The sequence below is a fragment of the Gouania willdenowi genome, chromosome 15 (assembly GCF_900634775.1).
Source record: "Gouania willdenowi chromosome 15, fGouWil2.1, whole genome shotgun sequence".
Taxonomy (NCBI): domain Eukaryota; kingdom Metazoa; phylum Chordata; class Actinopteri; order Blenniiformes; family Gobiesocidae; genus Gouania; species Gouania willdenowi.
Window position 1 is genome coordinate 35,772,981 of NC_041058.1, and position 27,085 is coordinate 35,800,065.

At 38.6% G+C, this 27,085-nt stretch overlaps 1 protein-coding gene across 1 annotated transcript; it reads right to left on the bottom strand.

Moving 5' to 3' along the window:
• Positions 1 to 6,302: 6,302 nt before the first annotated feature.
• On the bottom strand, positions 6,303 to 12,075 carry vax1 (ventral anterior homeobox 1). Its single transcript, XM_028469278.1, has 3 exons — positions 11,282 to 12,075; positions 9,698 to 9,885; positions 6,303 to 7,337 (listed from the first exon to the last, which is right to left on the bottom strand). Exons 1-3 carry the CDS (start codon positions 11,493 to 11,495, stop codon positions 6,789 to 6,791), a joined length of 951 nt encoding a protein of 316 aa, XP_028325079.1. The 5' UTR covers positions 11,496 to 12,075; the 3' UTR covers positions 6,303 to 6,788.
• Between the last annotated feature and the right edge of the window lie 15,010 nt (positions 12,076 to 27,085).

Below are 27,085 nucleotides of genomic sequence, written 5' to 3' on the forward strand. Positions count from 1 at the left end.
ACTTTCTAAGTTTCAGTTTGATTTTGCAGAAAAAAAATCCACAATTATTCCAATTTGCCTTTTTTGTCTCACTATGTTTAACCTCAAGTGCTTGTTTCAATCTTTAAATATTCATTCATTTGCATAAACTTTGGACCCAAATAATTTGGCCAGATGCAGGTGTTAAAAAATGTCTCAGACCACCCTAGTGCAGTGGCTCTCAACCTTATTCAGCCTGGGGACCCCAAAATAAAGGTCCCAGAGAGCAGGGACCCCCACTGTAGCTGAAGGTGGTTGAACACAGACATGAACATTGAAGAACAGTCATGTGGAGACAGGACCATCTATAAGGGGGAATAAAGGGGAGAGATTTTTGGGGTCCATCCATAAAGTCATGGTCCATTGTTCTATGAATCTGTGATAACCACATTTATTTATTCATCTGAATAATATCCACTGTTATCCAGGAACGTTTATTATTATTATTATAGTCATCTTAAAGATGGAAATCCTGGTTTTAATCACTAATAAAATGGTTCAAAGTGACCAAAAATGGTGGAAAAGGAGGTGAAATGGGATTTTAAAAACCACGGAAATTGGTTAAAAGTTGTAAATTAAAGTGGATAAAAACAGACAGAAAAAGTGGTAAAAGGTTCAAAGTGTCAATATTTGGCCTAAAAGTGGTAGAAATGGAAAAAAAAATGCAGGAACAATTAGTTTAAATTGGTAAATAATGGGCACGACAAATGGTGAATGTGGTTAAATTGACAAAACTAATCATGAAATCTGGTGAAAAAGGTTAAAAGTGACAATAATGGGTCAACATATGTGACATTAGGTGTAAAAGTGGTAGAAAGGGTTTATAAGTGCTGAACATGTCTGGAAAGTGGAAAAAATGTGCAGACAATGAATTGAAATGTGATGTAGAAGTGTCAGAAATAGGAGTAATGTAGCAAAAATACATTAAAAGGAGCAAAAATATGGCAAGAAAAGTGATGAAAATAGGTTCAAATATTCTTAGTTTTATGAAGGACCAACCAGTGTCCCCACAGTATCAGACAATGTTGTTACACGCTCCTCTCTCTTGTTTTTCTTTAGATTCTCTGCTCGTCTTTTTTCTTACTCCACCTGATGATTAATGGATCTGTGAGTTCCACTTCTTTCTTCTTTTTCCACTCGTTGACTAAAGTGTAGCTTATCCTGTGCCTTCAAACACAAAGAGATCGATGACGAGTCCAGTTTCTTGCAACGCTTCAATGTTCATCCACTGATGACATCAAGTTTTTATCTGAGTTGTATGATGTGACAGACTCATGATTGCTTAAGTTAACCAATTAAAGAGGCTTTGCATTAAAGTACTAAATATAAAATAGTTTATCCTCACACACAATTAAGAATTAACAACCAGTGCCGTGAGCACTAGGGTTGGGTAGGCACTGCCTACCCTGACTGTACGTCACTGTAAACAACATACAATATATGAAACGTTATAAATTTGCTGTGTTCATGTTTTACATAATTGCAATAATGTAATATATAATGTGCTGATACCTATACTAGTTAGTGGCCCCGATATGGCACTAAAAGGCTGGAACCGGTATCTGCAGGTACTAACTACACGCTTGATGACATTTACAGCATCAAACTCTTCTTCAAACGCAGAGCCTCGTGTTTTTCTCTCTCCTGATCACAGAAACACTCATGGTTTCAGGAAAGATATCTCCATTGGTTCAGAGCTTCCACTCTGAACCAATGGAGGCTGTGTTTCATGTTGCAGAAAAAACTGAAAGTCGCTCCACACAAGAGAAAATGTGGGCGATCGAGGACCTGACTTTCAGTGAAAAACAAGTCATCTTTTTAAACACCACAGTATCGGCATGTATCGTATCGGTCGGTCTTATGCAACTGGGTATCGGTATTGGGACAAAAAAAAGTTATTAGCAGCAATTTTTGAAAAACTTGCAATTTTTTGTTTAATCATAAAAAATCATTTAAATTACACAAAAACATTTGGGAAAGATGAATTACAGCATGTTTGATGTAATTAAAACACACAAACCAAATTAAAGAAATGATATTGTTAATGTTAAAGAATGTATTTTATGTTTTTTAAATAGTAAATAAAGTAAGGAAGTGGAGGCCGTTGCTCCCTGTCTGCCTTGCTCTTTTGATAACTTAATAGGATTAATTATTTTGTGAGTGTCTAAGCTCAGCAGCTTTTCACGCACCAGATGCCATGAAGGGAATCCAATAGATTCCTTCCTTCCTTCCACCGCTGAGCGACGCCACGCTAATTAGTGTACGTGGAGAGTGTTTTCTTCTTCGTTAAACTTGTTAGCGTTTAAATCCTCATACGCAGTTTATGGTGCAGAGAAGAAACAACATGCTAAATGTGTGTGTGTGTGGTCTCCCCCTCAGACCACACTGCACACACACACATTGACCACCCTCTTTAAAAAACAGCCAAAAGGAGCTTCCAAAGCAGTGTCTTTGACCTGCATCTAATTGGACTTGTAGTGCAGTGAGAGTTGAATGGGGGGGTGTCTCTCAGTGGGGGGGTGCAGGGTGGCCAAGGGGAAAGGATTGGAGGGAGAGTGGGACGCTCTTTTTTTCCTCTCCCTGGGAGTTTCCTCACACTCGGGTTCTATTGATCACAAAGGTTTCACAGTTTTCTGTCTCTGTCGTCGTTCATTTCTGCACTGATGACGCTGCAAAAACTATAAAACACGGCTTTACGCAATAAACTGAAACATCACAACAGAGTTAAACACTGTTCTATACCAGAAATATGATTATTTAAATACACACACATGCAGCCGAGTAGCCATGTGTGAAAACAGCACGCTGAGAACATGCAAACCACACATATAGCAAGTGATGGGTGCACGCTGAGACACAGGGTTGGGGCTCAATTACATTTTTCAATTACAATTGCGTCTTTGATTATTCATGTTCAATTACAATTCAATTACATTTACAGTGACCAACATTTTTCCCAATTACAACTATACAGTAATTATTATTATATTCCCCCTGAAAGTCAATTACATTTATGTTTTCAATTACTAAAGTTCAATTACAATTGTACTAACTGTTATACGTATGTGTGTTTGTGGTGTGTGTGTGTGTGTGTGTGTGTGTGTGTGTGTGTGTGTGTGTGTGTGTGTGTGTGTGTGTGTGTGTGTGTGTGTGTGTGTGTGTTATTTCTACAAATTAGTGCATTGATTATCAATTCTTATAGAAAAGCCATTTGGGGACAAGAGTTGGAATTAATCAATAGTTATAAACTCTTTGTACAAAACATCAGTTACATTTATAATATTGTTATTATGTAAAATAATATCATCCCTATTTAAATAAAATTCTATTATATCCTAATTCTAACCCGTTTACCACCTGTATGGGTGTGAAGATTCACTCACAGGTAAAAGTGGGAAAAGTTGATCTGAAACATATTTTAATCAATAACTACGTACAGTATAACTGTAACATGCTTCTCCATTTCTGTGTTTAACTAATTGCAATTAACAATTTTTATATAGTTTCTTATGGCAATTACAAATACAAAGTCATTTATCTGAACTCAGTTACAACAGGAACATATTTTTTTTCAATTACATTTACACCATAATTGCAGTTGCACAATTAGAATTAGAATTGACCCCAACCAATGCTGCCCATTGAAACAAAGGTTGTGTTTACAGAATATTTTAAATATACGTTATTTATGTAACTGTAGGACATTTGCAACTCATTACAAACACTAAATTAATCTATATTATTATTTATATAACACGAGTTTATGGTTACACGTGTGTGCGTGTGTGTGTTTGTGTGTAATGATGTCGTACTTGTGTGACCAAGGGCAGACCCATTGAATTCTCAAGTATTCACAATATTCACAAAAATGTCGACATCAAACCTTCAATTCAGCCGCACTAACTCCACTGTGTGTAATTTAAGATATTAATGCATTTACTTTCTCTGCGACTAAAATTGAATTATTCTCCCTGGATGTCGGCGTGATTTTGTAAAGGGTAATGGAATCTTTTGTGTTGCATAAATACGACTCTCAGGGACGAAAACACTGATTCGGTTTGAAAAGATTTCTTTTAAGTGTGTGTGTGTGTGTGTGTGTGTGTGTGTGTGTGTTTATAACAGATACACATCACAAAGTGGTAAAAATGTCGTAACAGCCATAACATTTTTTATCATACCTTGATTTATAACAACATGAAAGCCAGAAAAAAGAACACACTTGTCTTTGTCTGTAGTCACACACACACACACACACACACACACACACACACACACACACACACACACACACACACACACGACTATTATATATTATTAGTCGTGCATGTGACTACAGCTGTGCACATATATAAATGTATATGCACATTTTTTTAATATTTCACAACAACAAAAAGCACTGAAATATGTGTGACATTCATGTATTAACTGTTATTTCCAGCTGTTAAAATTAATCTGTTAATTACAGAAGAAGTAAATAATTTACAATAAAGTAATTCTGAGATTTCAGGGTTTCGTTCAGGGATGTTTTTCTCCTGTTCTTAGTCCAACTCACGTCTGAAAGAAAGGTTAGTGACACACGGCACAGCATGGTTGGGGTCAATTATAATTTCACGTAATTGATAATTAATTACTGTTATGACATAATTGTAATGTGAAAAATCGGTTGCTTCTCTTCAGGATCATTTCAACATTAGAAATAAAAATATATAAATCTATAGATAAAGTGACAAAAGGCTCAGACGTCCACACCATAAATATTAATACCAATATTATTCATTGATTATGAATCCTAACAAGGTTATCAATAGATGATAAACTAATTAGATGATAGATAATATTTATTAGTGTATTTTACAGCTGATTATAGACATGGATCAAACTGACACGTTAGCATTAGAGATGCTAACAGATGCTAACAGAAAGCTAACACAAGAGGAAGGTTATGTTTAATAAGGTTATTTATTAGAGGATCAGTAATTGTGATAATTAAATTTGTACTCTGTAATTGTAATTGACTTTCAGGGGGAAAATAATGGTTGTGTAATTTTAATTGTAATTGGAAAAATGCTGGTCATTGTAATTGTAATTGAGTTGTAATTAAATATGGATAATTAAAGATGTAATTGTAATCGAAAAATGTAATTGACCCCAACCCTACAAGTAATGTTTACATCAACTTGTGAAGCTTCTTGGTAATAAAAATAATAACGTGTAGATGCCGTTGTTCTTGTGGATTGTAGTTGAACGTAATTGTAATTGACATGCAGCGGAAAATTATAATAATAATTGCAATTGAAAGAAATGCCCGTCACTGTAATTGAGTTGTAATTGAACTTGGATAATTAAAGACGTAATTGTAAAATGTAATTGACCCCAACAGTGACTTACAGTGATACAGTAAAAAGATCAAAAGATTACGTATTTTTACATTAAAATATAAGGAAAAACTCGTGCTTCTGAAGGTTTGAAAGTTTCCTCCAAATTATTCAAAAATAAAGAAAACGGAACAAAAATGAACCATTCAGTAAATCTGTCACAAAGAAACGTGTGTTTCATGGTTTTCTTTGGAGAGATTTGGTGAAGTTTCTAATTATTCAAACGGAGGCACTTTTTCCCCTTCCTTTCACTGTGTGTGTGCGTGTGCGTGTGCGTGCGTGAGTGCGTGTGTGTGCGTGCGTGAGTGCGTGCGTGCGTGTGTGCGTGTGTGTGAGTGTGTGTGTGTGCGTGTGTGTGTGTGCGTGAGTGCGTGAGTGCGTGCGTGCGTGTGTGCGTGTGTGTTTGTGAGTGTGTGTGTGCGTGAGTGTGTGTGTGTGTGTGTGTGTGCGTGTGTGTGAGTGTGTGTGTGTGCGTGTGTGAGTGCGTGTGTGTGTGCGTGAGTGCGTGCGTGCGTGTGTGCGTGTGCGTGTGTGCGTGAGTGCGTGCGTGCGTGTGTGCGTGTGTGTGTGTGAGTGTGTGTGTGCGTGAGTGCGTGTGTGTGTGTGTGTGTGTGTGTGCGTGTGTGTGAGTGTGTGTGTGTGCGTGTGCGTGAGTGCGTGAGTGCGTGAGTGTGTGTGTGCGTGCGTGTGTGCGTGAGTGCGTGTGTGTGTGTGCGTGTGTGTGCGTGCGTGTGTGCGTGTGTGCGTGCGTGAGTGCGTGAGTGCGTGTGTGCGTGCGTGTGTGCGTGTGTGTGCGTGCGTGTGTGCGTGTGTGTCGCTGCTTCTCGCTACATCTACTCACTGAAGTTTCACGTACCGACACAATTAAATATCAAAACTCCAAACACTTGAAAACTGCACCATCACTGAACACGTCTAAGACAGAGTTAGCGCTCTGCTACAGCGCTAACACCCCCCGCCGCCCCCCACCCCCCCTGGATTGTCTGCATGCTCGTCTACTATAGACGATATTTTGGTCAAATTATTTTCTTCTGTCGAACCCTTTACGTCTCTGGAACCTGAACAAGTCCCAACGCTCGGAGCCATAACTCTGATATAAAGTGTTTTCTGAATATTTTGTGCAAAAAGCTTCCACTGTGTGTGTGTGTGTGTGTGTGTGTGTGTGTGTGTGTGTGTGTGTGTGTGTGTGTGTGTGTGTGTGTGTGTGTGTGTGTGTGTGTGTGTGTGTGTGTGTGTGTGTGTGTGTTTGACAGATGAGCGGGAACGTACGGGTCTTTGTCTGTCCAAGTGCACGACTGCACAACATGAGCTACTACAACGGAACGGGAACAGAACACACAGCCATGGAACCGACGACACAAACAACCAATCAAATCAACTGCAGCTCCACCAACGTCAGTCCACGCTTTTCTTCTCCACGCAGTCTTTCCCGTTGGTTCGTGAGTACGGCTCGAAGGCGGACGAACTCAGGTAGCGCGCGGAGAGTTCCTGCAGGTTTCCGGCCATGGAGAGGGGGTTGGAGGAGATCCGCGTGGCCACGCCGCTGAGTAAGGAGGGCATGGGGAAGCCGAAGAGGCCGTGCGTGGCCGAGCTCTGCAGACCCCCTACCGTCCCTGAGCTGCTCACCACAGGAAGTGGAGGGCTTCCCCCCGCCGTGCCCCCCCCGCCCCCACTGCTAGTGCTGCTACTGCTGCTACTGCTGCTGCTGCTGCAGCTCACCATAGCCATGGAGGGCGGGCGCAGAGCCGAGGTCAGAGAGCCACCGCCCCCCCCGCAGTGAGGCAGCAGGCCCGGTAGACCTGGGGGGGTCAGCAGACGGCCTTGCTCCAACAGTCTCAGCACGCTACACGTAGCCGCTGTCTCCGACACCACCGAACGCAGCTCCGAATCCTTCCCCTGGTCCTTCTTCTGCTTAGTGCGCCGGTTCTGGAACCAGACCTTTACCTGGAATCACAAACAGTGACTCAGCAAAAAATAATAACCCCCAACAAGTCCATTTTGTCTTTTTTTAAATATATAGTAAGATTTTGTTATTCAGAGAAGTTTAATTCAGAAAATATTACCTCCTGACTTGTTTCGACTGTCAACTGCCAGTCTTACTCAGAGGTGTTGTTCTTGTCTTTATAATTAATATATTCCACATTGTTGTGTTTTTGTGTTTGTAAATGTTTCAGGCAGAAAGAACAGTTATTTAGATTCTCTACATGTCTTGTACAAAAGTGGATTCAACAATAAAACTGACTTTGACTTTGATGTGATTGCTTTGATGTATCCCTACGAGTTCTCTCATAAAGACTCTGAGGAAGTCTGGCAGTTTCCAGTCGAAACATGTCAGGAGGTAATATTTCTAAAAGAAAACTTAATAATGCACAATAATAATGCACGGCTTCAAAAGATCAAAAACATGCTGCGACAAAGGTTTATGGCGTGCTACTGTCCTTAGCGCGCCATAAACAAAGAGACTGTCTTAGCCACACACACACACACACACACACACACGCACAGGAATGCAAGTAAATAAATATTTAAATAAAGGATGATAACAAACACGACAAAACTCTAAATTTGATTTATTTTTAGAAAAGTGTTGATCTCATGATTTATTTTGAATTCAAAGACAATATTTCCATCAAAGCTATGACGGCGCTCAGACTAAAGCTTTGTTTGTTACTGTGTAGTTTAATTAACCTTAAAATGAACATTACAAATGCAGAGGTGAAAGTACTCACGTTACTCTACAGTACATTCTTATTTTTTGTGATTATTTTTTCATTTACGTTTGAAATACGTATTTAATGTATGACAGTTTCAATCAGTAGCAGTACTTCTACTTGAGTAGATGTTTAATGCTCTGTCATAGTGTGATATGATTCCTGCTGCTCCAACACATCAACGACACACACACTTTGTTCCGTCAGCATTCGACACATTTACTAAACCAGAAGGTGAAAGAGGAGGTGCTGGAAAACACAGACCCCTTAGTGACCTCACGTCCTACACAAGCTCTACGTCTTAAAACTCTATGTCCCAAAGCTCTAGGTCTCAAATAAAAGCTCTAAGTCTCAAAGCTCTACTTCTGAAATCAAAGCTCTACGTCTCAATGAAAAGCTCTAAGTTTCTCTACATTCCAAAAAAAAAGCACTACATCCCAAAGCTCTATTTCCCAAAACTTTACGTCTCATTGCTCTACGTTCCAAATCAAAGCTATTTGTCCCAAATCTCTACATCTCAAATCAAAGCTCTACGTCTAAACACACACTTTACGTTCAAAATCAAAGCTCTACGTTCCAAAAAAAAACTCTACATCTCAAATCAAAGCGCTATGTCCCAAATCAGCTCTACTTCTCAAATCTCTACGTCCATCATAGAGTGAAGCTCAGTGACTATATCTGTGTGTAAAATATGTTTAATTTAATAAAAATATGTCTGCACCTTTTATTCAGGATGTTCTTCTGTATTTCACTCAAATTATTTTCCTCACAATGTTTATTTGTAAAAACACATTTTCTAAACCAAGAAAAGTTTTGTTTTTTTCATTTTAAAAGACTAAACTATTCTCTGAGGTTTGTTTAGACTGTGGTGACGGATTTTTAATTAGTTTAATTAAAGTGTAGAGGTTGATTGTAAATAATGTGTATATTATCTCCATGTCTGTGTGTAGATCGTGTACATGTCTGTGTGTATATTGTGTACATGTCTGTGTGTATATTGTGTACATGTCTGTGTGTATATTGTGTACATGTCTGTGTGTATATCGTGTACATGTCTGTGTGTATATTGTGTACATGTCTGTGTGTATATCGTGTACATGTCTGTGTGTATATTGTGTACATGTCTGTGTGTATATCGTGTACATGTCTGTGTGTATATTGTGTACATGTCTGTGTGTATATCGTGTACATGTCTGTGTGTATATTGTGTACATGTCTGTGTGTATATCGTGTACATGTTTGTGTGTAGATTGTGTACATGTCTGTGTGTATATTGTGTACATGTCTGTGTGTATATTGTGTACATGTCTGTGTGTATATTGTGTACATGTCTGTGTGTATATTGTGTACATGTCTGTGTGTATATTGTGTACATGTCTGTGTGTAGATTGTGTACATGTCTGTGTGTAGATCGTGTACATGTCTGTGTTTTATTGTCATTTAATAAATGTATGAAGACTGTGGAGGGAAGTAGCTCATGACTAAATCTGGCACATTTACACTAAGTGTTGTCGTGGTGTTCATTACTGTGCTCTGTCCTCTTTAAATAAACAAAGTAAAGTGGGGTGTGGGGGTGTAGAAGGAGGCGTATACCTGCGTCTCAGACAGATTGAGTTGACGGGCCAGTTCCGTCCTCTCCCGTCCAACCACGTACTGACACCTCTGGAACTCCATCTCCAGCCGGTAAAGCTGCTCAGCTGTGAAGGACGTACGGGTTCGCTTTGGTCGGTCCAGGTCCAGACCTTTAGGGAGGATGATCTCACGTATGGAGCCTTTAGCATCTGCAACAAAAGGCCCAGGAACAAAAAACCCTGAAGGCCTCGCTCATCAAAGACATTTTCATCATCATCGTTATTATTAGAATGATTTCATCAAAATATTATTATTACTATTAATATTATTATTATTAGAAATATTATTTCATCACAGACATTATTATTATCATCATCAATATTATTATTAGAATTATTAGAAATATTATTTCATCAAATACATTATCATAATCGTTATTACTATTATTAGAATTATTAATATTAGAATGATTTGCAATTGGCTTTTTGTAACTTGTAATTTGTAACTGTATCATATATTTATCCTCGTTGCTCTCACTGTAGATTTATTTATTTATTAGTGGCTCGTCTTGTAAATACACTTATATTTTTCTTTTTAATTTCTCTATATTTTTCACCACAAGAGATGTTTTTTATTTTGTTGTACCTTGTGTACAATGACAAAATAATTCCATTCCATTTTTGATGAGTTGTTAAATATTTGCTCATGATATGATTTTTAAATGCACACAAAAGGAAATGGACGTCATTAAAAAGTGAGTGATTCCAGTGTATTTTGGACACGTGCTGTAATTCAATAAAGAAAATATGTTTAATTATTTAAATCAAAAGTTTCCCCATCAGTTTGCTTTTTGTTTTTATTTATATTTAATTTTATTTCCATCACAACGCAAGGTCATTTATAAATATTTACTGTAAAATAAAAACTACATTAAACAGGACACTAAATACATTTCAGTGAGGTTTTCAGTCTTCAATCATTTTTGTGTCACTAATATTATATTTTCATTGCCGATATAATTACAGGCTGAACACACACACACACACACACACACACACACCCTCACGGTGTTGAAGCAACAGTACATAAAGAAAATTATATCAATTACTCAGACAGGCTTTGATGACTTTCTTTAGCTTTTCTAACACAGATATAGATTATTTAAAATTATTTTTAACATTATTTAAAACTTCAAACACATCATAATATATAAAGTTTAATTGTCATGCTCTAATTTTACTACAAAATATATTTTTTGATTAGTATTTACAGAAAAAGCTAAAAACTTTTAAAAAAAATATTTAAATGACATTTCATAATAATTTTTGTCTTTTTTTAGTCTGAGAAACTTTGGCTTGAATTTACATTTGATGAATAAAAACATAAAGGCTGAAAAGGTTTTTAATAATAATAATAATAAAAAAAAAGCTTCAATGCATTTTGCATTTCTTTGTTTTTTTTAGTTTCTCACATGAGGGAAGAACTTCATTTAAAATGTTTATTAATCTTAGAATTTCAGCTGCTTCCAAATATTAATTTGACTTCAGTAGCAGGAAACTCTTTAATGTTGGAAAAACAAAGACGAACGTTTAGCCCCCGCCTCACCTCGGACCAGTATCCTCCTGCAGTAGTCCGGGTCGGCGGCGCTCCTCCTGTTCCTGTCGCAGTTCTCCGCCGTCCCAGAAGAGAAAAAGGAGTCCTTCTGCTCCTTCAGGAAGCCTTTGGCCAACGTCTGTGACTCCTTTCCATCTTTGGCATCTTTTATTCCGTTCTTCAGCACCGCTCCTTCCGTCTCCTGGCTGTACCTGACCTCCATCATCACCCTGTCCTCCCAGACTTGGAGTTTTGTTGGTGGTTCAGGACTCTGTGTGTTTGGACTTTAGGAGACAACTGTGTGATGTTTGGTGAAATACTTCCAGAAGGTAAGTTGCTGAGTCAGCAACGATGGTGGACTTTGGAGTGAAAGTGGAGAGTGATTCACCGCCTCGCGCTCTTTGTCACACAGGCATCAGACTCCACGTAAACACAGCCGTGGTGGCGCGCTCTCACTTTCCCGATGATTGCCGTCATTCTGCTGCCTCCACATTTGCGTGAGCTCATGAATACACCAAATTATGTGTGGAAGGGATCGGGTGTTGATGGAGGGTTCCCAGTCCGTCCCTTTGCACTTTGTCCACTCTCACTTCACACAATCAACACAAATGATTGGTTTCTCCTCTCCACCGAGACGCCGCACGTACAACGACCAGTGGGAAAGTTGACCTCTGCGTCCCATGAAGTTACTCTGTGACCTCTACATGGACGCCATGATCGTCAGCAAACTTTCATCGTCCTTTTCCTCGTTGAGTTCCCACCAATCGTTGGAATTCTGCAACACGCACAACACGCAGGTGTCTGTAGCGTTGGATCGAAAGAAAGCAACAGACAGAGAGAGAGAGAGAGAGAGAGAGAGAGAGAGAGAGGGAGAGGGAGAGGGAGAGAGGGGTGGTAACACAGGCTGAGAAACAAAGACTGACAACAACTGACAGAAGCACAGACAGAAACAGACGCTGATGATTATGGAAAGCCTTCTAAGCTCTTATAATCCTAAATGTCTCTTTGAATAAAAGACAAAAACGGGACAAAACTTGTCATTAGTGCTTAGCGTGCTCACACACACACACACACACACACACACACACATGGACTGCCCCCCCACCCCCCACCCCTTCCTGCCCACCTCCCACTCTGAGCTGTTCCTATTGTCACTGCAACAATATCTGTGAACACAGCAGAGGCCATTAATCCAATAAGACCATTGATTAGGCCACAATGATTACATTCAAACCCACGGCCTGGTGGAAGGGACGTTCTCGTCACCTTAGCCGGTCACAAGCCCACTTCAAGCTGCCCCCCCCATCCAGTCCCATTCATGACTTTATGGGAAACAGAGCGGCAAAGGAGCCAAAGATGGCAATTATCTAATTGGACTATTAACAAACAATTCTGCAAGTGTGGCCGCCCGGCCGTGGACTGGAGGTGGCTTTAAGAGCTAACTTTATTCTCTGGCTGTTTGGGGGACGCATTGTTGGAGCGAGGGAAAAGGACGGCTACACGGAGCAATTAGAGGCTACGCGGCCTTTGTTTGGCCTGGGAAAGAAAGCGCACACATGCAGCACCTTCACGTTTCTGCTGCCTTTGATGTCTGAGCATGTGACATTAGCATCGTCAACGCAAACACAGAAACGTATCACAGCATCTTCACATTCTTTTTTCTATTACTTCACAATTTGATGAAAATATTTATAACTTGTAATAAATGTTTTCATCAAATTGTGAGAATTCAGGTCAATTCTATTTTTTAATCACAAATTAGTCTTAAATTATTCATGTTCAATTAAAACCCAGTTATGATTATGTGACCAAAATGTTTTCAAATTACAAATATTATTTCTGCCCTGAAAGTCAATTACAATTACATTCTCAATTACTAAAGTTTAAATTCAATTAAGCCCCAATTACTGATCCTTTAATAAATGTCAGCTGTAAAATACACAAATAAATATTATCTATCATCTAATCAGTTTCTCATCTATTGATTACCGTGTTAGGCTTCATAATCAATGAATATATTGGTATTAATATTTATGGTGTGTGTGGGCGTCACTATACCCATAGATTTACATATATTTATTTTTAAATGTTAAATTGATCCTGTAGAGAAGTGACAGCTAGTGGGAAATTGTAATAGTTTTTATAGAATTTCCATGGCAAATACAATTACAAAGTCAATTTTCTGAACTACATTACAATTAAATTATAATTACAACAGCAACATATTTTTTTAAATTACAATATTAATGAGGTCATAATTATACTGTAGATATCACTTATGCAATTACAATTATAATTGGGCCCCAGCCCAGCATTAATTTGTCAAAAACCTACTAAATTACTCCCAGTGAAAACAACAGTTATTGTGCTTTTTGTACATCGTACAGTTTTAAATCTTTATTTTATGCTTTCATGCAATAAGGAAATATTTTTATAAAGAATCCAAAGCTGGAAACATGTTTTTGCTCACAGTGTTTAATGAGAATCTTCATACTGAAATATAATCATATTTAATTTTTATGGGGTTTTTGTTTACTATAGATTTTGCACAACAATCATTTGTTACATTTCCGTAAAGACATGTCACATCTAGAATCTGACTGAATGTTCTCAGGGTTTCTACAAATACACAGCACAAATTATTTTGTTACGCTATCAAATAAAAAAATACATATATTTAGTATTTTACACTTTTATTGTAAATTAGACAAAAAGCAACAAAACGTGATTCACAGTTTATCTCTACATTTTACAAATCGTTGACTGTTTTTACCACATGGTGATTATTGTTTAAATGAAACTATTTTAATTAAAATTGTACACATTAGATTAAAGAGCCATTATTTAGATAAATTAATTAAATTATTTAAATTTTTACAAATGATCCTGGAGGAAGCGTCTGCAAAAATCTGAAAATATTTAGTCACAAATTGTTTTACGAAGCTCAAAACAACCTTCAATGAAAACAAATTTAAAGCACAAATATACTAAAAATCTGCAATATCACTTTTATTTTATGAAAATCTGTAATTGAAACACAGCTAGCGTTGGATTTTGGATTCAGTTTGTTTTTAAGTTAATTTCTTTTATTTTATTTGCAGGACCTGTTTGACATGAAATCATTTAAAAGTTGAGATTCTATTTGTTGTTGTAGGTAACGACCTCACACACTCACTATTGAAGAAAAGCCTCGTATGTACAAGTGGTGCGTTTGTGGACCAAAATGACCATTGGACACCTGGGCCTCATTTATAAAACATTTAAAAATGTGCAGAATTACACTTTACTCTCTATAAAGCACAGCCCACACAAACACTGGAGTGACATCACTAATAAAATAAAAGGCAGGTTAGTGACAGCAGTCGTCACTACTGTAAACAGAGGAAAATGTAGCAGAGGTAAAGAAACAGTCTGATCTGAAGGCCACGCCTCCTTATGTCAGGGAGGCGTGGCTTATTGCAGCGTTACCATAGCGGAGCTTCCTTTATTTCTATAAATCACAAACGTTACGTGTAACGTGGTGTGTGCATCGTTTCATAGATGAGGCCCAATTAGAAGCTGATCAGTTTTAGTTTTTCAGTCTCATGAGTCTTGGAGTGGAGGGGGCGGGGCTACAGACACAGCACCGTGTGTGCTGGCTGCACAGCAAACAGGAGGGAGCGAGAGACTGTACAAATAAAACCTCATAAATGATTCATACTCTTAATATAATTCATGTTACTTACTTTTTTAAAAAGGTCGTTAAACAAAATGTTCATTGCTTTAAACAGTTAGTGCAACTGTTCTAAGTTCTTAAAACCCTACATTTAGTTTTCAGTGTTTTCATTAGAAACTGGAATACATTGTTCTCATAGGAGTTGTGTTTTTGTCCTAGAACTCCTCCTAAGCCAGGGGTGTCCAATTCCGGTCCTCGAGGGCCACTATCCAGCATGTTTTAGATGTTTCCCTCTTCCAACACACCTGATTCAAATGATTAGGATCGTTATCAGGCTTCTGCAGAGCTGGATGAGGAGTTGATCATTTGAATCAGGTGTGTTGGAAGAGGGAAACATCTAAAACATGCTGGATAGTGGCCCTCGAGGACCGGAATTGGACACCCCTGTCCTAAGCTATTAATGCATCACTAATGACACGTATGTCATCTCATACGGACAATGTCAAGGATGTGCAGTCGACCTTTTTGGAGCCAAAACGTCAAGTTAAGTGTCAAAAACCAACATTTCCCTATTTCTACAAATATTTATCGTAAGTTCAATGCTTACATTTGTGAAAAGTTCATCTCAAGTGGAGAATTGTATTTAATTGGACCAGAGCTGTACGACATACCAGTAAAAATATTGGGAGGGGTCAAATTTCATGACGTCTCAAAAAATGTTTTTTTCCCTATATCACAAATTGAGATCCAGTGCTCAGACTGGTACCATTGAACAACATTTCAATGTGTGACCATGACCTTCACTCAAGGTCATATTTAAGGTCAAGATCAGTCTTCTGTTTTTCCTGCATTATTACTTTCAATTTAATGATTAAAAAGAACAAACTTGTCAACAAATCCAGATACAGATTGTCATTTTTGTCATTTTTTTTCAATTCTCAATTGCCAAGTTTAGCAAATACAGGTCTTGCCTAGTTATTATTACTATTATTGTATTGTCGCTGTTTTTTGCACCAACCACCAAAACATATTCCTTGTATTGTGAAAACTTCTGATTCTGACTGAGGGAGATTTTTAATCATTTTATTGTTGTTATTTTAAACCCAGTTTAATGTTTTAATTAATTTTTGATATTTGATGTTTTCTATCATGTGGAGCCCATTGAATGGCCTTGTGTGTAAAATGTGATAAACCCAACATGTGAGTATTTACTGTGAGTTGGCTTTTCACAGCCTGTTATTTGAACCTGAGAATGCTAACACCGCTAACAGTGCTAACTCTTTATAGGTTGTCACACACAGAAAGGTCACGTCTGCAGGACACAGCAGCTCTAGTTTAACCGTCACATTCACAGTCATGCCGTACGTTTACACACATTCTTATTATGTTCTCCATAAAGAGAGCAAGCTGTTCTTGAACCCTGTGAATAAAGAGCGTCTTTCTGTCTGCAGCGGCTACTTGAGCGACGCCGTGTTTTAGCGTCTCATCCCTCCTTCCTGCCTCAGGAACTGTTTGTAGATAAATAATGAGTGATGCTGGCGTAGACTTGGCTCATTAAGAAGTTATGAAGTTCACACATCAAGGTTTTCTTCTTTATTTTCCCAGTGTGATCATAATTAGTTTTAATTGTTGTGTTGTTACATCTGAGGCTGCAGCTTAGCAGAGATAATGCTCTGATATGGACACTAAAAACAAAGGAGAATCTGCAGTTTGTTCTTTTTTCCATCACTAACCAGTGATGGTATTAAATAGTAGGGCTGGGATTTGAATGCGTTAATTGCCATTAATTAATTACATGAAAAATACATGATAAAAAAACACGGCAGTTGAAGGCTTTTTTTTCCTCCACTCCAATCAGTGTGGAACCTTTCTAGTTTCCATAGTTCCTGGTATACCAGTAATACTGATGCACAGACCACAACACAAGAAACAGGAGAACCAGAGGAGAAGTCATTGCTGTGCTTCATGGGAGCTAAACATATAGCAGCTAGCACCTCAATGCTAACATGTAGCTGCTAGCACCTAAATGCTAACATGTAGCAGCTAGCACCTTGATGCCTAACATGTAACAGCTAGCACCTCAATGCAAACATGTAGCTGCTAGCACCTTGATGCTACACATGTAACAGCTAGCACCACAATGCTAAACATGTAGAAGCTAGCACCTCAATGCTAACATGTAGCAGCTAGCATCTCAATGCTAACATGTAGCAGCTAACACCTCAATGCTAACATGTAACAGCTAGCATCTCAATGCAAACATGTAGCAGCTAGCACCTCAATGCTAACATGTAGCAGCTAGCACCTCCATGCTAACATGTAGCAGCTAGCACCTCAATGCTAACATGTAGCAGCTAGCACCTCCATGCTAACAGGTAGCAGCTAGCACCTCAATGCTAACATGTAGCAGCTAGCAGGGACAATGGTCCTAGTGGAGCAGACAGTGTCTCTAATCCACACTGACACTCAGACAGGGTTCAGAACCAATAATAAATCCATGAGTGACAAATGAACAAAGTCAGTGATAAATGATTGATGGGTCTGTTTTATTTATTTTATATTATCTGAAGAAGAGAAAAAGCAACAAGTTTGGTGTTCAATAATTGTGTTGATCATAAAATTGTTCTTAGTGTTTATGATGTACTAACTTATAGCACGACATACTGTATGGACCTGATGTTTAATTCATTTGTATTTTCTATTATTTGTATCAATATTTCCTTATGGTCTAAACTAAAGGTATCAGTAAATGTCAACAAGTTAAAAACTATAAATGACTTTATAAAGACACTTTGTTTTACATCAATCTTTAGAATCAACACAATAATGTGATTAGATTAAATTAAAATACCTCAAGTTGAGGGAGTTTCTTAGCAATTTTTAGGTGAGATTAAAAAAAGATATTAATTAGATTAATTATTTATAGAGCATAATGACTTTATCGCTGAATTTTTCTAATCTTTTGTCAGTACTATTAAATAAGAGTGTTTTTCCCTGATGTTTAAATGGCGTTAGCAGCAGAAAGCTTCGTGCTGATGCAGCACTTCCTGCCATTGTCAGCCTCCAAACAAACATTTTTCTACTTGGTCCACGTTCACACACACAACAGGATAAATGAGCTCCAACTAATCCAAGCTAAGAACTGATCAATAATAATAGACACAACGTTGTGTGTTTACTAGCTCTTACATGTTGTGTGACTTTAGCAGAGACACACACTCCTAACAAACACCTTTAAAGATATGTCTCCTTTTGTTGGCTGCCTATGAAAGTAATTGCAGCGAAACATCACGTTTTTGCAAACATTTTCCATCAGTAAATGGAGGAGGAAAGAATGAAGAGCTCAGGGGTCATCCTGTAATGTTGTACTTTTGCTATTTTGACAACAGTAAATATGTGAGTTTGTGCTAATCTGCTGTTGACATACCAGACAGGCTAAGAGCTGTAACAAAGCCGTCGCTGTAATTGATTTGTTCTGTGCGTTTCTCTGAGTAGTTTTAGATGACACTCTTTTGTCCCGCAGGCGGCAGGCCTTGCTCGAGTAATTGCCTCAGGTGTAATTTGAGCACTTCTTTTGTGTGTCTGCAACAGTTACATCCCCGTCGGCGGTAATGTTGTGCCTTAAGACGACGGCCGCACTGGAACAATGACGGCATCAGAAAGGCTGTGGAAATAAAATCGTTTCTCATCATCATTCAATCTTCCTCCGCCGCATCAGAACGCCGCGTATCATTGGTGTGGTTTGGAGAGTGTTTGGAAACATGGCAGAGCGTCACCGTACGGCTGTGGTTAACCTCCTCTCTAACGTGTGTGTGTGTGTGTGTGTGTGTGTGTGTGTGTGTGTGTGTGTGTGTGTGTGTGTGTGTGTGTGTGTGTGTGTGTGTGTGTGTGTGTGTGTGTGTGTGTGTGTGTGTGATGAAGAAAACCAAATATCTAAGATGCAGATTTGACTGGCGGACAAAAGAAGCAAAGCACAAAGAGCAGCATTCACACAAAGAGGAAAAGAGATAACAGATGCTGAGGAAAAGGAAAAAGGCTTTATATGAAGACGATGTGTGGGAACACGTTCTGCACCAAAACACACACACACACACACACACACAACAAGGCCTGAGATCACGCACGAACGAACGAACGAATGAATGAATGAATGAAGCATCTGCAGGTGGAATTTCTTTAGCAGCCTTTCTTCTTCTGAGAAAATAAGGAGTGTGTGTGTGTGTGTGTGTGTGTGTGTGTGTGTGTGTGTGTGTGTGTGTGTGTGTGTGTGTGTGTGTGTGTGTGTGCGTGTGTGTGTGTGTGTGTGTGTGTGTGTGTGTGTGTGTGTGTGTGTGTGTGTGTGTGTGTCTCTGAGGCCGGCTGTGCTGCTCAGCATATCCCTGGGGCCCGCAGTGCCGCGTGCTCATCTGCGCCATCTACCCTCTCCGGTTGCCCGCCATGTGGACGGGCCGGGCTCACACCAGACAGGCCTCCTACATGGACTCTTCATTTCACTCCCTGGACACATTATAGTCGTACGCTGACACACTTTAGTCGTATGTTGACACACTTTAGTTGTAGACTGACACGCTATAGTCGTACACTGACTCGCTATAGTTGTATACGTTGTCACAATAGTCATATACGCTGAAGCACTATAGTCGTACGCTGAAGCTTTATAGTCGTTTACACTGACACACAGAAGTCATATACGCTGGCGCGCTATCGTCATACGGTGACACACTACAGTTGTATACGCTGATACGCTTTAGTCGTATGCTGACACACACATTACAATTACTTCTTCAGTTATCCATGTTCAATTTTAACTCAATTATTATGTGATTTTTCCGAATAAAATGGTTATTTTCCCCCTGAAAGTCAATTAAAATTAAGTTCTCAGCTACTTAAGTTCAATTACAATGAATCCCAATTACTGAGCCTTTAATGAGTAATCTTTATTAAATGTAACATTCCTCTTGTGTTAGCTTTCTGTTAGCATCTCTAATGCTAACGTGTCAGTTTGACCCATGTCTTAAATCAACTGTAAAATACACTAATAAATATTATCTATCATCAAATTAGTTTCTCATCTATTGATTACCTTGTTAGGCTTCATAATCAATAGATATATTGGTTTTAATATTTATAGTGTGGGCGTCTGAGCCTTTTTTCTGTCACTATACTCATAGATCTATATACTGTATATTAAAATATATTTTTTACAATGATTCTAAAGAGAAGTGACAGGTTGTGGGAAAAGTTGATCTGAAACATATTTTAATAATTATTAACTATGTATGTGTCAGACATAGAACTGTAACATGGTTCACCAGGTTTGCATGATTCCAATTATAATTGACCCAAAACCTGCTATTGATCTATGTTGATTAATCAGTGATAGATAAAATCAGTCTGATTAATGAGCTGCACAGATCAATCGATCGACTCTAATCTGAATATTCACAGTCAAAGTTTTTCATACAAATTTGTTTCCCATCAAATCAGAAACATTCAGAGATTGATTGATTGATTGATTGATTGATTGATTGATTGATTGATTGATTGATTGATTGATTGATTGATTGATTGATTGATTGACTGTTCAGTTGTTGGACACACTGCTTCATGTTTCTGTGTGTGTTCAGCTGCTCACATTCATCATATGAAAGGAATTTTACATCAGGATCAAACTGAATAAATGACAATAAATGAGAAAGCTTTCAATAAACACTAAACATCTTTCTATTGTAAGAACTTATCCTTGGAGTCTCATTACCTCTTATTTATTTGACATTTCCACAGATGTGATAAACCATTGTGTTTAGTGTCAAAGTAGCTCTTGACATATTTCCCTTTCAGATAAAGTTTAGGTGTTTTTCTTTTAATAACAGTGGCTCTAATGAGATGCATCACTTTCCTCCACCTGAGAACTGTTTTATAAAACCTTCCTAATTACCACGAGGAGTGGGAATGTCACTGATCTGCTCTTCCTTTAGTCATTTTTTGCTGTATTTATTCATTTATTTGTTTCATTTGTTCACTTAAATTACATTTGTGTCATTTATTGATTATTTAAAAGGGACAATGCACATTAATAGACAGACATGATGTAAATGAGCCAGAGCTCGGCAAAATAAGCCAGTTTTCATCTAGTTTCCCTGGACAGATTTTAAAAGGCAACCTAGAATGTAAAATGTATTAAAATACAACGAGCATACAAGGTACAGGTATATGGAAGCCCAAAAGAGTCATAATTAAATAAATAAAAACAACATTTTGAAATAAATACAATTTTGATAAATAACAGACAAATATATAATATGGCCATTAAATTGTTAAATAAGGTAAAATGATTATGAAATATGTTTTATTATTCTTAAATATCTATTTCCACAATGGTCTTTTTATTTCATAATGTAGTTTTTCAGCAGAATGACTTCGGTCTGTCAATCAAAGAATATAAGGCAGAGCCAGTGAAGTGATTGGCTGATGCTTTACACAGACATGAGCAGCAGCACTTACAGTATTGATTAGTGGAGACTTATCACTAATGCTGAGAAGCCTGAACACCACGAGTGCATCACACGTTAGAGTAACACAGTCTCATTCTCAACTCATCACATATTGACCATCGGTCAGTACCCCTTAGCATCAGTGTTCCACACACAGGGTACCCCTTAGCATCAGTTTTCCACACACGGGGTACCCCTTAGCATCAGTGTTCCACACATGGGGTACCCCTTTGTGTCAGTGTTCCACACACGGGGTACCCCTTAGCGTCAGTGTTCCACACACGGGGTACCCCTTAGTGTCAGTGTTCCACTAGCGTCAGTGTTCCACACACGGGGTACCCCTTAGCGTCAGTGTTCCACACATGGGGTACCCCTTTGTGTCAGTGTTCCACACACGGGGTACCCCTTAGCGTCAGTGTTCCACACACGGGGTACCCCTTAGTGTCAGTGTTCCACTAGCGTCAGTGTTCCACACACGGGGTACCCCTTAGCATCAGTGTTATTTTTTTTTTTAATTTATTTATTCAGTTTATTTCCGACATGGTAACATTCACTTTGTTTTTTTTACATTTTTTTTTTTTTTTTTACATGCCGAAAAAGGAGACGAGAGAAGCAGTTTGCTTATCTGGGTCCCGTCCCGTTTTACCATCGCAAATTTACATGGGTTTACATGTCTCTCTGGTCAAACATTCTTGAGTTGTTCTGAACAGTCCTTTTTTGTGTATTCTCATCTGTAGTCAGTGTTGTCTTTTTTTTTTTTTTTTTTTTCCTACTCCTCTCTATCGTTGTTCGTGTTGGCCTTGTTCCCTGCCAGACGTTGTTAGCATTCTTCCAGTGCAAGAACAGTTCCTCTTTTGAAGGTGTTTGGAAGTTTTTTTCCCTTTTCATCCATAATGTCACCACTCGGGAATGTCTCTTTTGGACACACAAGTTTGCAGCTTGTTTTGTCTCTACATCAAGGTTAATCCAGCTGTTGTTAGTTCTATTGGCAGTGTTGTATTTTTCACTGTTAGATTTAACTTGTATAAACACATTATTATATCTTAGTTCATAAGCAAGGTAGTAATTTCATTGTACAGAAAAACGTGTTTCTAACTGCACATATGACAATAAACACTTTGAATTTAAATTTAATGTAATCCTTAATCACCCCACCACCGAGCAATTGAAATGAATAAATGACAGACCTTTTTTACTCTTGGTTTCCACATTTAATTCAGTCACCATAAAAAAAATCAGTCTGAGTTTTGTTTCCAGTGTTTATATAGATCTGGGTCCATATCCATGATTACCATCAGTAATGTTGTTGTTTAGGTGGATCCTTCGTATTTTCCCAAGTCTTCCATCGTTTTGATGAGGATTGGTTTTCCGTTCTCTTCTCCCAGTGGTGTGATGTAAATCCTGCAGTTTCTTGACCACGTCTTTAAAATCTTTCCTCCTTTTTTTATTTGGCGTGCCTTCCATGCAATGCTTGCATTTTGTTTCGTCAGGTTTTCATTGATGTACACCTTCGTTCCCTTCAGTTTATTTCCTTGCTTCAGTAGTTCTCCTTTGAATTTCATATTCGTGAAGGTTATTTGTACAGCTCTGTTATCATTTTTCTTTGGCAGGAGATGGCAGGAGTTGATGTTGTCAGGGTTCAGGACAATGTCCTTCGACTCCAGGTAGTCAATGACCTGTTGTTCAATCGATTTTGTTTCTTCGTCACTCGCATAGCTCCTGGGTTTTATCTTTAGGCCTGTGATGATGACATCTTTCTCCCTTTCCTTTTGTTCCAGCTGTTCAACCCTGGCGTTCAACAATTTTATCTCTTCAGCATTTCTTTCATTCTTTTCTTTCAGTACCTTTGCTTCGCTTTGTAGGTTTTCCAGTGAGTTTTCCAGCGTCTTTTCCAACGACTTTATCTCAGCAGATAGGTTTCGTAGACCCTCGCGTATCATTTCCTTGACCTCTTCCAAACCCGAATTGGGTTCTGAAGGGCCTCCCTGCAGTTTTTTCACCATTTTCCTTCAGTCTTGGGCCCAATTTTTCAGGCTGTTCAGCTGTAGCCAGCTGTAGCCAAGGTTGTGTTATCGGAGCGAATGAAAACACGTCTGCTCTCTCCAAAGACCAGAGACAATGATGTTCCACACACGGGGTACCCCATAGTGTCAGTGTTCCACTAGCGTCAGTGTTCCACACACGGGGTACCCCTTAGCATCAGTGTTCCACACACAGACTACCCCTTAGCGTCAGTGTTCCACACACGGGGTACCCGTTAGCGTCAGTGTTCCACACACAGACTACCTCTTAGCGTCAGTGTTCCACACACGGGGTACCCCTTTGGTGTTTATTTTCTACGCTGAGGGTCCGTGTTCCACCCACAGGCAATGAAAAACATGGCAGACACGTATATTATATTTTAATAGAAAATTGCCTTATTTCAAGATAGATTGTGACTTTCGAAATGTTTTGATGACATTTCTAGTGAGAAATGTTCCCTTAAATTTCATAATATCCATTCAGTTTATGTAAACAATCTGTAGTTTTTTTGTTTCAATGTACATTCTTCCAAAAGCGCCAAAAAACTGCAAGCCAAAAGCAGATAAATATCCATTCATGGACCGAGTAATGTTGTAATTCTACTGTTAAAACCTTTTGTGTTTTCATCTCCTAACCGTGGTTGGGGGACCCAGGGGAGGTCCTTACTCTCCAGAGCTGAATGTAGCTCCTCCTCCTCCAGTGTTAAATCCTCAGATAAAAGTGGAACCGCACAGAAACAACAGCTGTGTTGGTGTTAAAGAACTGTACTTTATTAACTACCTGCACTGTAAACATAAACCTAGCTACCTGTCATGGTCACCGTGTTGGACTGAACCCAAGTCTTTACACACACACACACACATACACACACACACACACACACACACACACACAAATCTGCTCCACTGACACATGCACACACATGCGCATCGGCCAAGTGCATGCACCCGCTCCCTCACTTAAAATGAATACATTCAAGCTAGACACATCTCACTGCTTTATTTTTTATTATTAATAATACTTTTATTTATATTCCCTCCCATTGCTCCCACTGTGTCGTCAAAGAACGGCCATGACCGATGTCCAGGAAAACTAATTGATCTTAAAGGATCAAGCTGAGGTCCAACCCACTAGCTTTGATTGACAGACCGAAGTCATTCTGCTTAAAAACTACATTATGAAATAAAAAGACCTGGAAATAGATATTTAAGAATAATAAAACGTATTTCATAATAATATTACCTTATTTAACAATTTAATATACATATTTGTCTGTTATTTATCAAAATGGTATTTATTTCAAAATGTTGTTTTTATTTATTTAATTATGACTCTTTTGGGCTTCCATACAGGTATGACAAATAATATAATATTTCAATCAATCTCAATCAATCTTTATTTGTATAGCGTCAAATCATAACCAATGGTATCTCAAGACACTTTACAGTAGAGCAGTCTTAAGGACGGACTCTTCATTTTATGGATACACACATATGCATATATACGTATATACACATACATATGTATCCCACACCCAACATGAATTCATCATAGCGGCAAGGAAAACCTTCTGTTAAGCAGCAGGAACCTTGTGTGGATCCCATTCCTATGATGAACAGCCATCCACGTTATGCTGTGTTGGGTGTGTGACTAATAGATGTAAGACATAAAGACACCTTAAGCCACTGTTTAATCGGCTAAAATCTACTAATTGTACATTATCAGAGAGAGCTGAATACTTTAATCATCTTAGAAGGAAGCTAAAACACTGTGACACAGACACACACACACACACACACACACACACACACACACACACACACACACACACACACACACACACACACACACACACACACACACACACACACACCGGTGCCGTTTTATTGGAATAGAGGTGAACTGTGTGTCACTGGTTCTACATCCAAGGCTCTAACGCCCCCATGTGGCTAGTGACGGTAGTACAGCACAGACACAGCAGGCTGTGATCAACCCTTTTATTCATCGTCATGACCCTAATAATCCATACCTGTGTAAAATTATAAAGTGTAGCTAAAAAACGCTCCATAACAGCTTTAGAATTGACTGAAGGATAAAAGGAGTCTGGATTGGATCAAAGTAAACTATCAAAGCTAATGGAAGATATACTCTAAACTAGGGATGCACCAAAATGAAAAATTCTTGGCTGAAAACCGTAACACAGAAATAAATTCTTATGCAAATTATGAGTATCACTGTTTTGGCCGAAAACCGAAAATGTATTTTTATGCCATTTTCAGGCTATCTGCTGCATTGTGTATATATATATATATATATATATATATATATATATCCTATTTATCCTTATTCTCTATCTATCCTATATTTATCCCTCATCCTTTATATTTATCACTATTATTATTATTGTTGCTGGGTTGTTCTTTGTTCTTGTTTTTCTTTGTTTTTTTTTTTGTTTTTTTCGTGTTTCGTGCACCATCTACCAAGACAAATTCCTTGTACTGTCCTTAAAACTGTACTTGGCCATTAAAAATTTCTGATTCTGATTCTGAAAACGTTCTAGTGTATCACTACTTTAAAACCAGACTAATGAATGGCATCAGTTTGTCCTAAAGGAAGCTATAATAATCCATCCATCATTCTTCTGTCCCTAGATGTTCCCAGACCAGCAGAGAGACATAGTCTCTCCAACGTGTCCTGGATCTTCCTCTGAGTCTCCTACTGGTGGAACTTGCCCACCAGTGGGTTTGTATGTTGACCCACCTGCTGTCTTCTCAACATTATTCCATCCAAGATGCTTTAACAGGTTTTCAACACAGTAGGGCCATGACTCCTCCTATTATTCAACAGTTGCCTGAGGTCAGGGTTTGTTCCAACTGTTTTGAAGCATGCTGTGGTCAGGCTACTGATTGAAAAACCCAACCTTGACCAAGTGGTTTTGTCCAAATTTAGACCTGTGTCCCATCTGTCTTTTCTCTCGAAAATCCTTGAAAAACTTGTATTCAACCAGTTACTTTCATTTCTAGACCAGAATAACATTTTTGAAAAATTCCAGTCGGGCTTCAGGACATGCCACAGCACTGTTGTCTCTAGACTCCAAAAAACCAGTGCTGTTGGTAATGATGGACCTCACTGCGGCATTCAATACAGTGGATCACTCCATCCTCCTGACTCTCCTGGCCCAGTAGGTGGGCCTTCAGGGACTCGTGCTGCAGTGGTTCAAGTGGATCAATGACTACCTCCTCCACAGCCTCTCTGTCCTCTGGTGTGCCACAGGGTTCCATTTTAGGTCCGGTTTTATTTTCACTTTACATGCTGCCCCTGGGATCAGTCATCTCTAGCCATAACATGTCCTTTCACATGTATGCAGATGATCTACAAATCTACCTCCCGGTTATGCCAGACACACCTCAGTCCATCCACAGGTGTCTGGATGACATTAAACTCTGGCTCTCACAGAACCTTTTGTGTTTAAATGAGGGCAAATCTGAACTCATTCTTTTCGGCGCTCAAAACCCACTCAGTCCTGTTCCTGGTCTCCAGTCTCTCGTCCCCCACACTGTCATCACAAACCTTGGTGTAAATTTGGATACAACCTTGAGTTTTCACAAGCAAATTAGCTTTGTAGATAAGACAAGCTTTTTTCAG

Excerpts from the sequence above, each read along its gene's own strand:
- vax1 (XM_028469278.1), bottom strand. The coding sequence starts at position 11,495 with ATGATGGAGGTCAGGTACAGCCAGGAGACGGAAGGAGCGGTGCTGAAG. Across the intron at positions 9,886-11,281 it reads CAGGAGGATACTGGTCCGAG|ATGCTAAAGGCTCCATACGT; the intron begins GTGAGGCGGGGG and ends CTTTTGTTGCAG. Across the intron at positions 7,338-9,697 it reads TCAATCTGTCTGAGACGCAG|GTAAAGGTCTGGTTCCAGAA; the intron begins GTATACGCCTCC and ends TTGTGATTCCAG.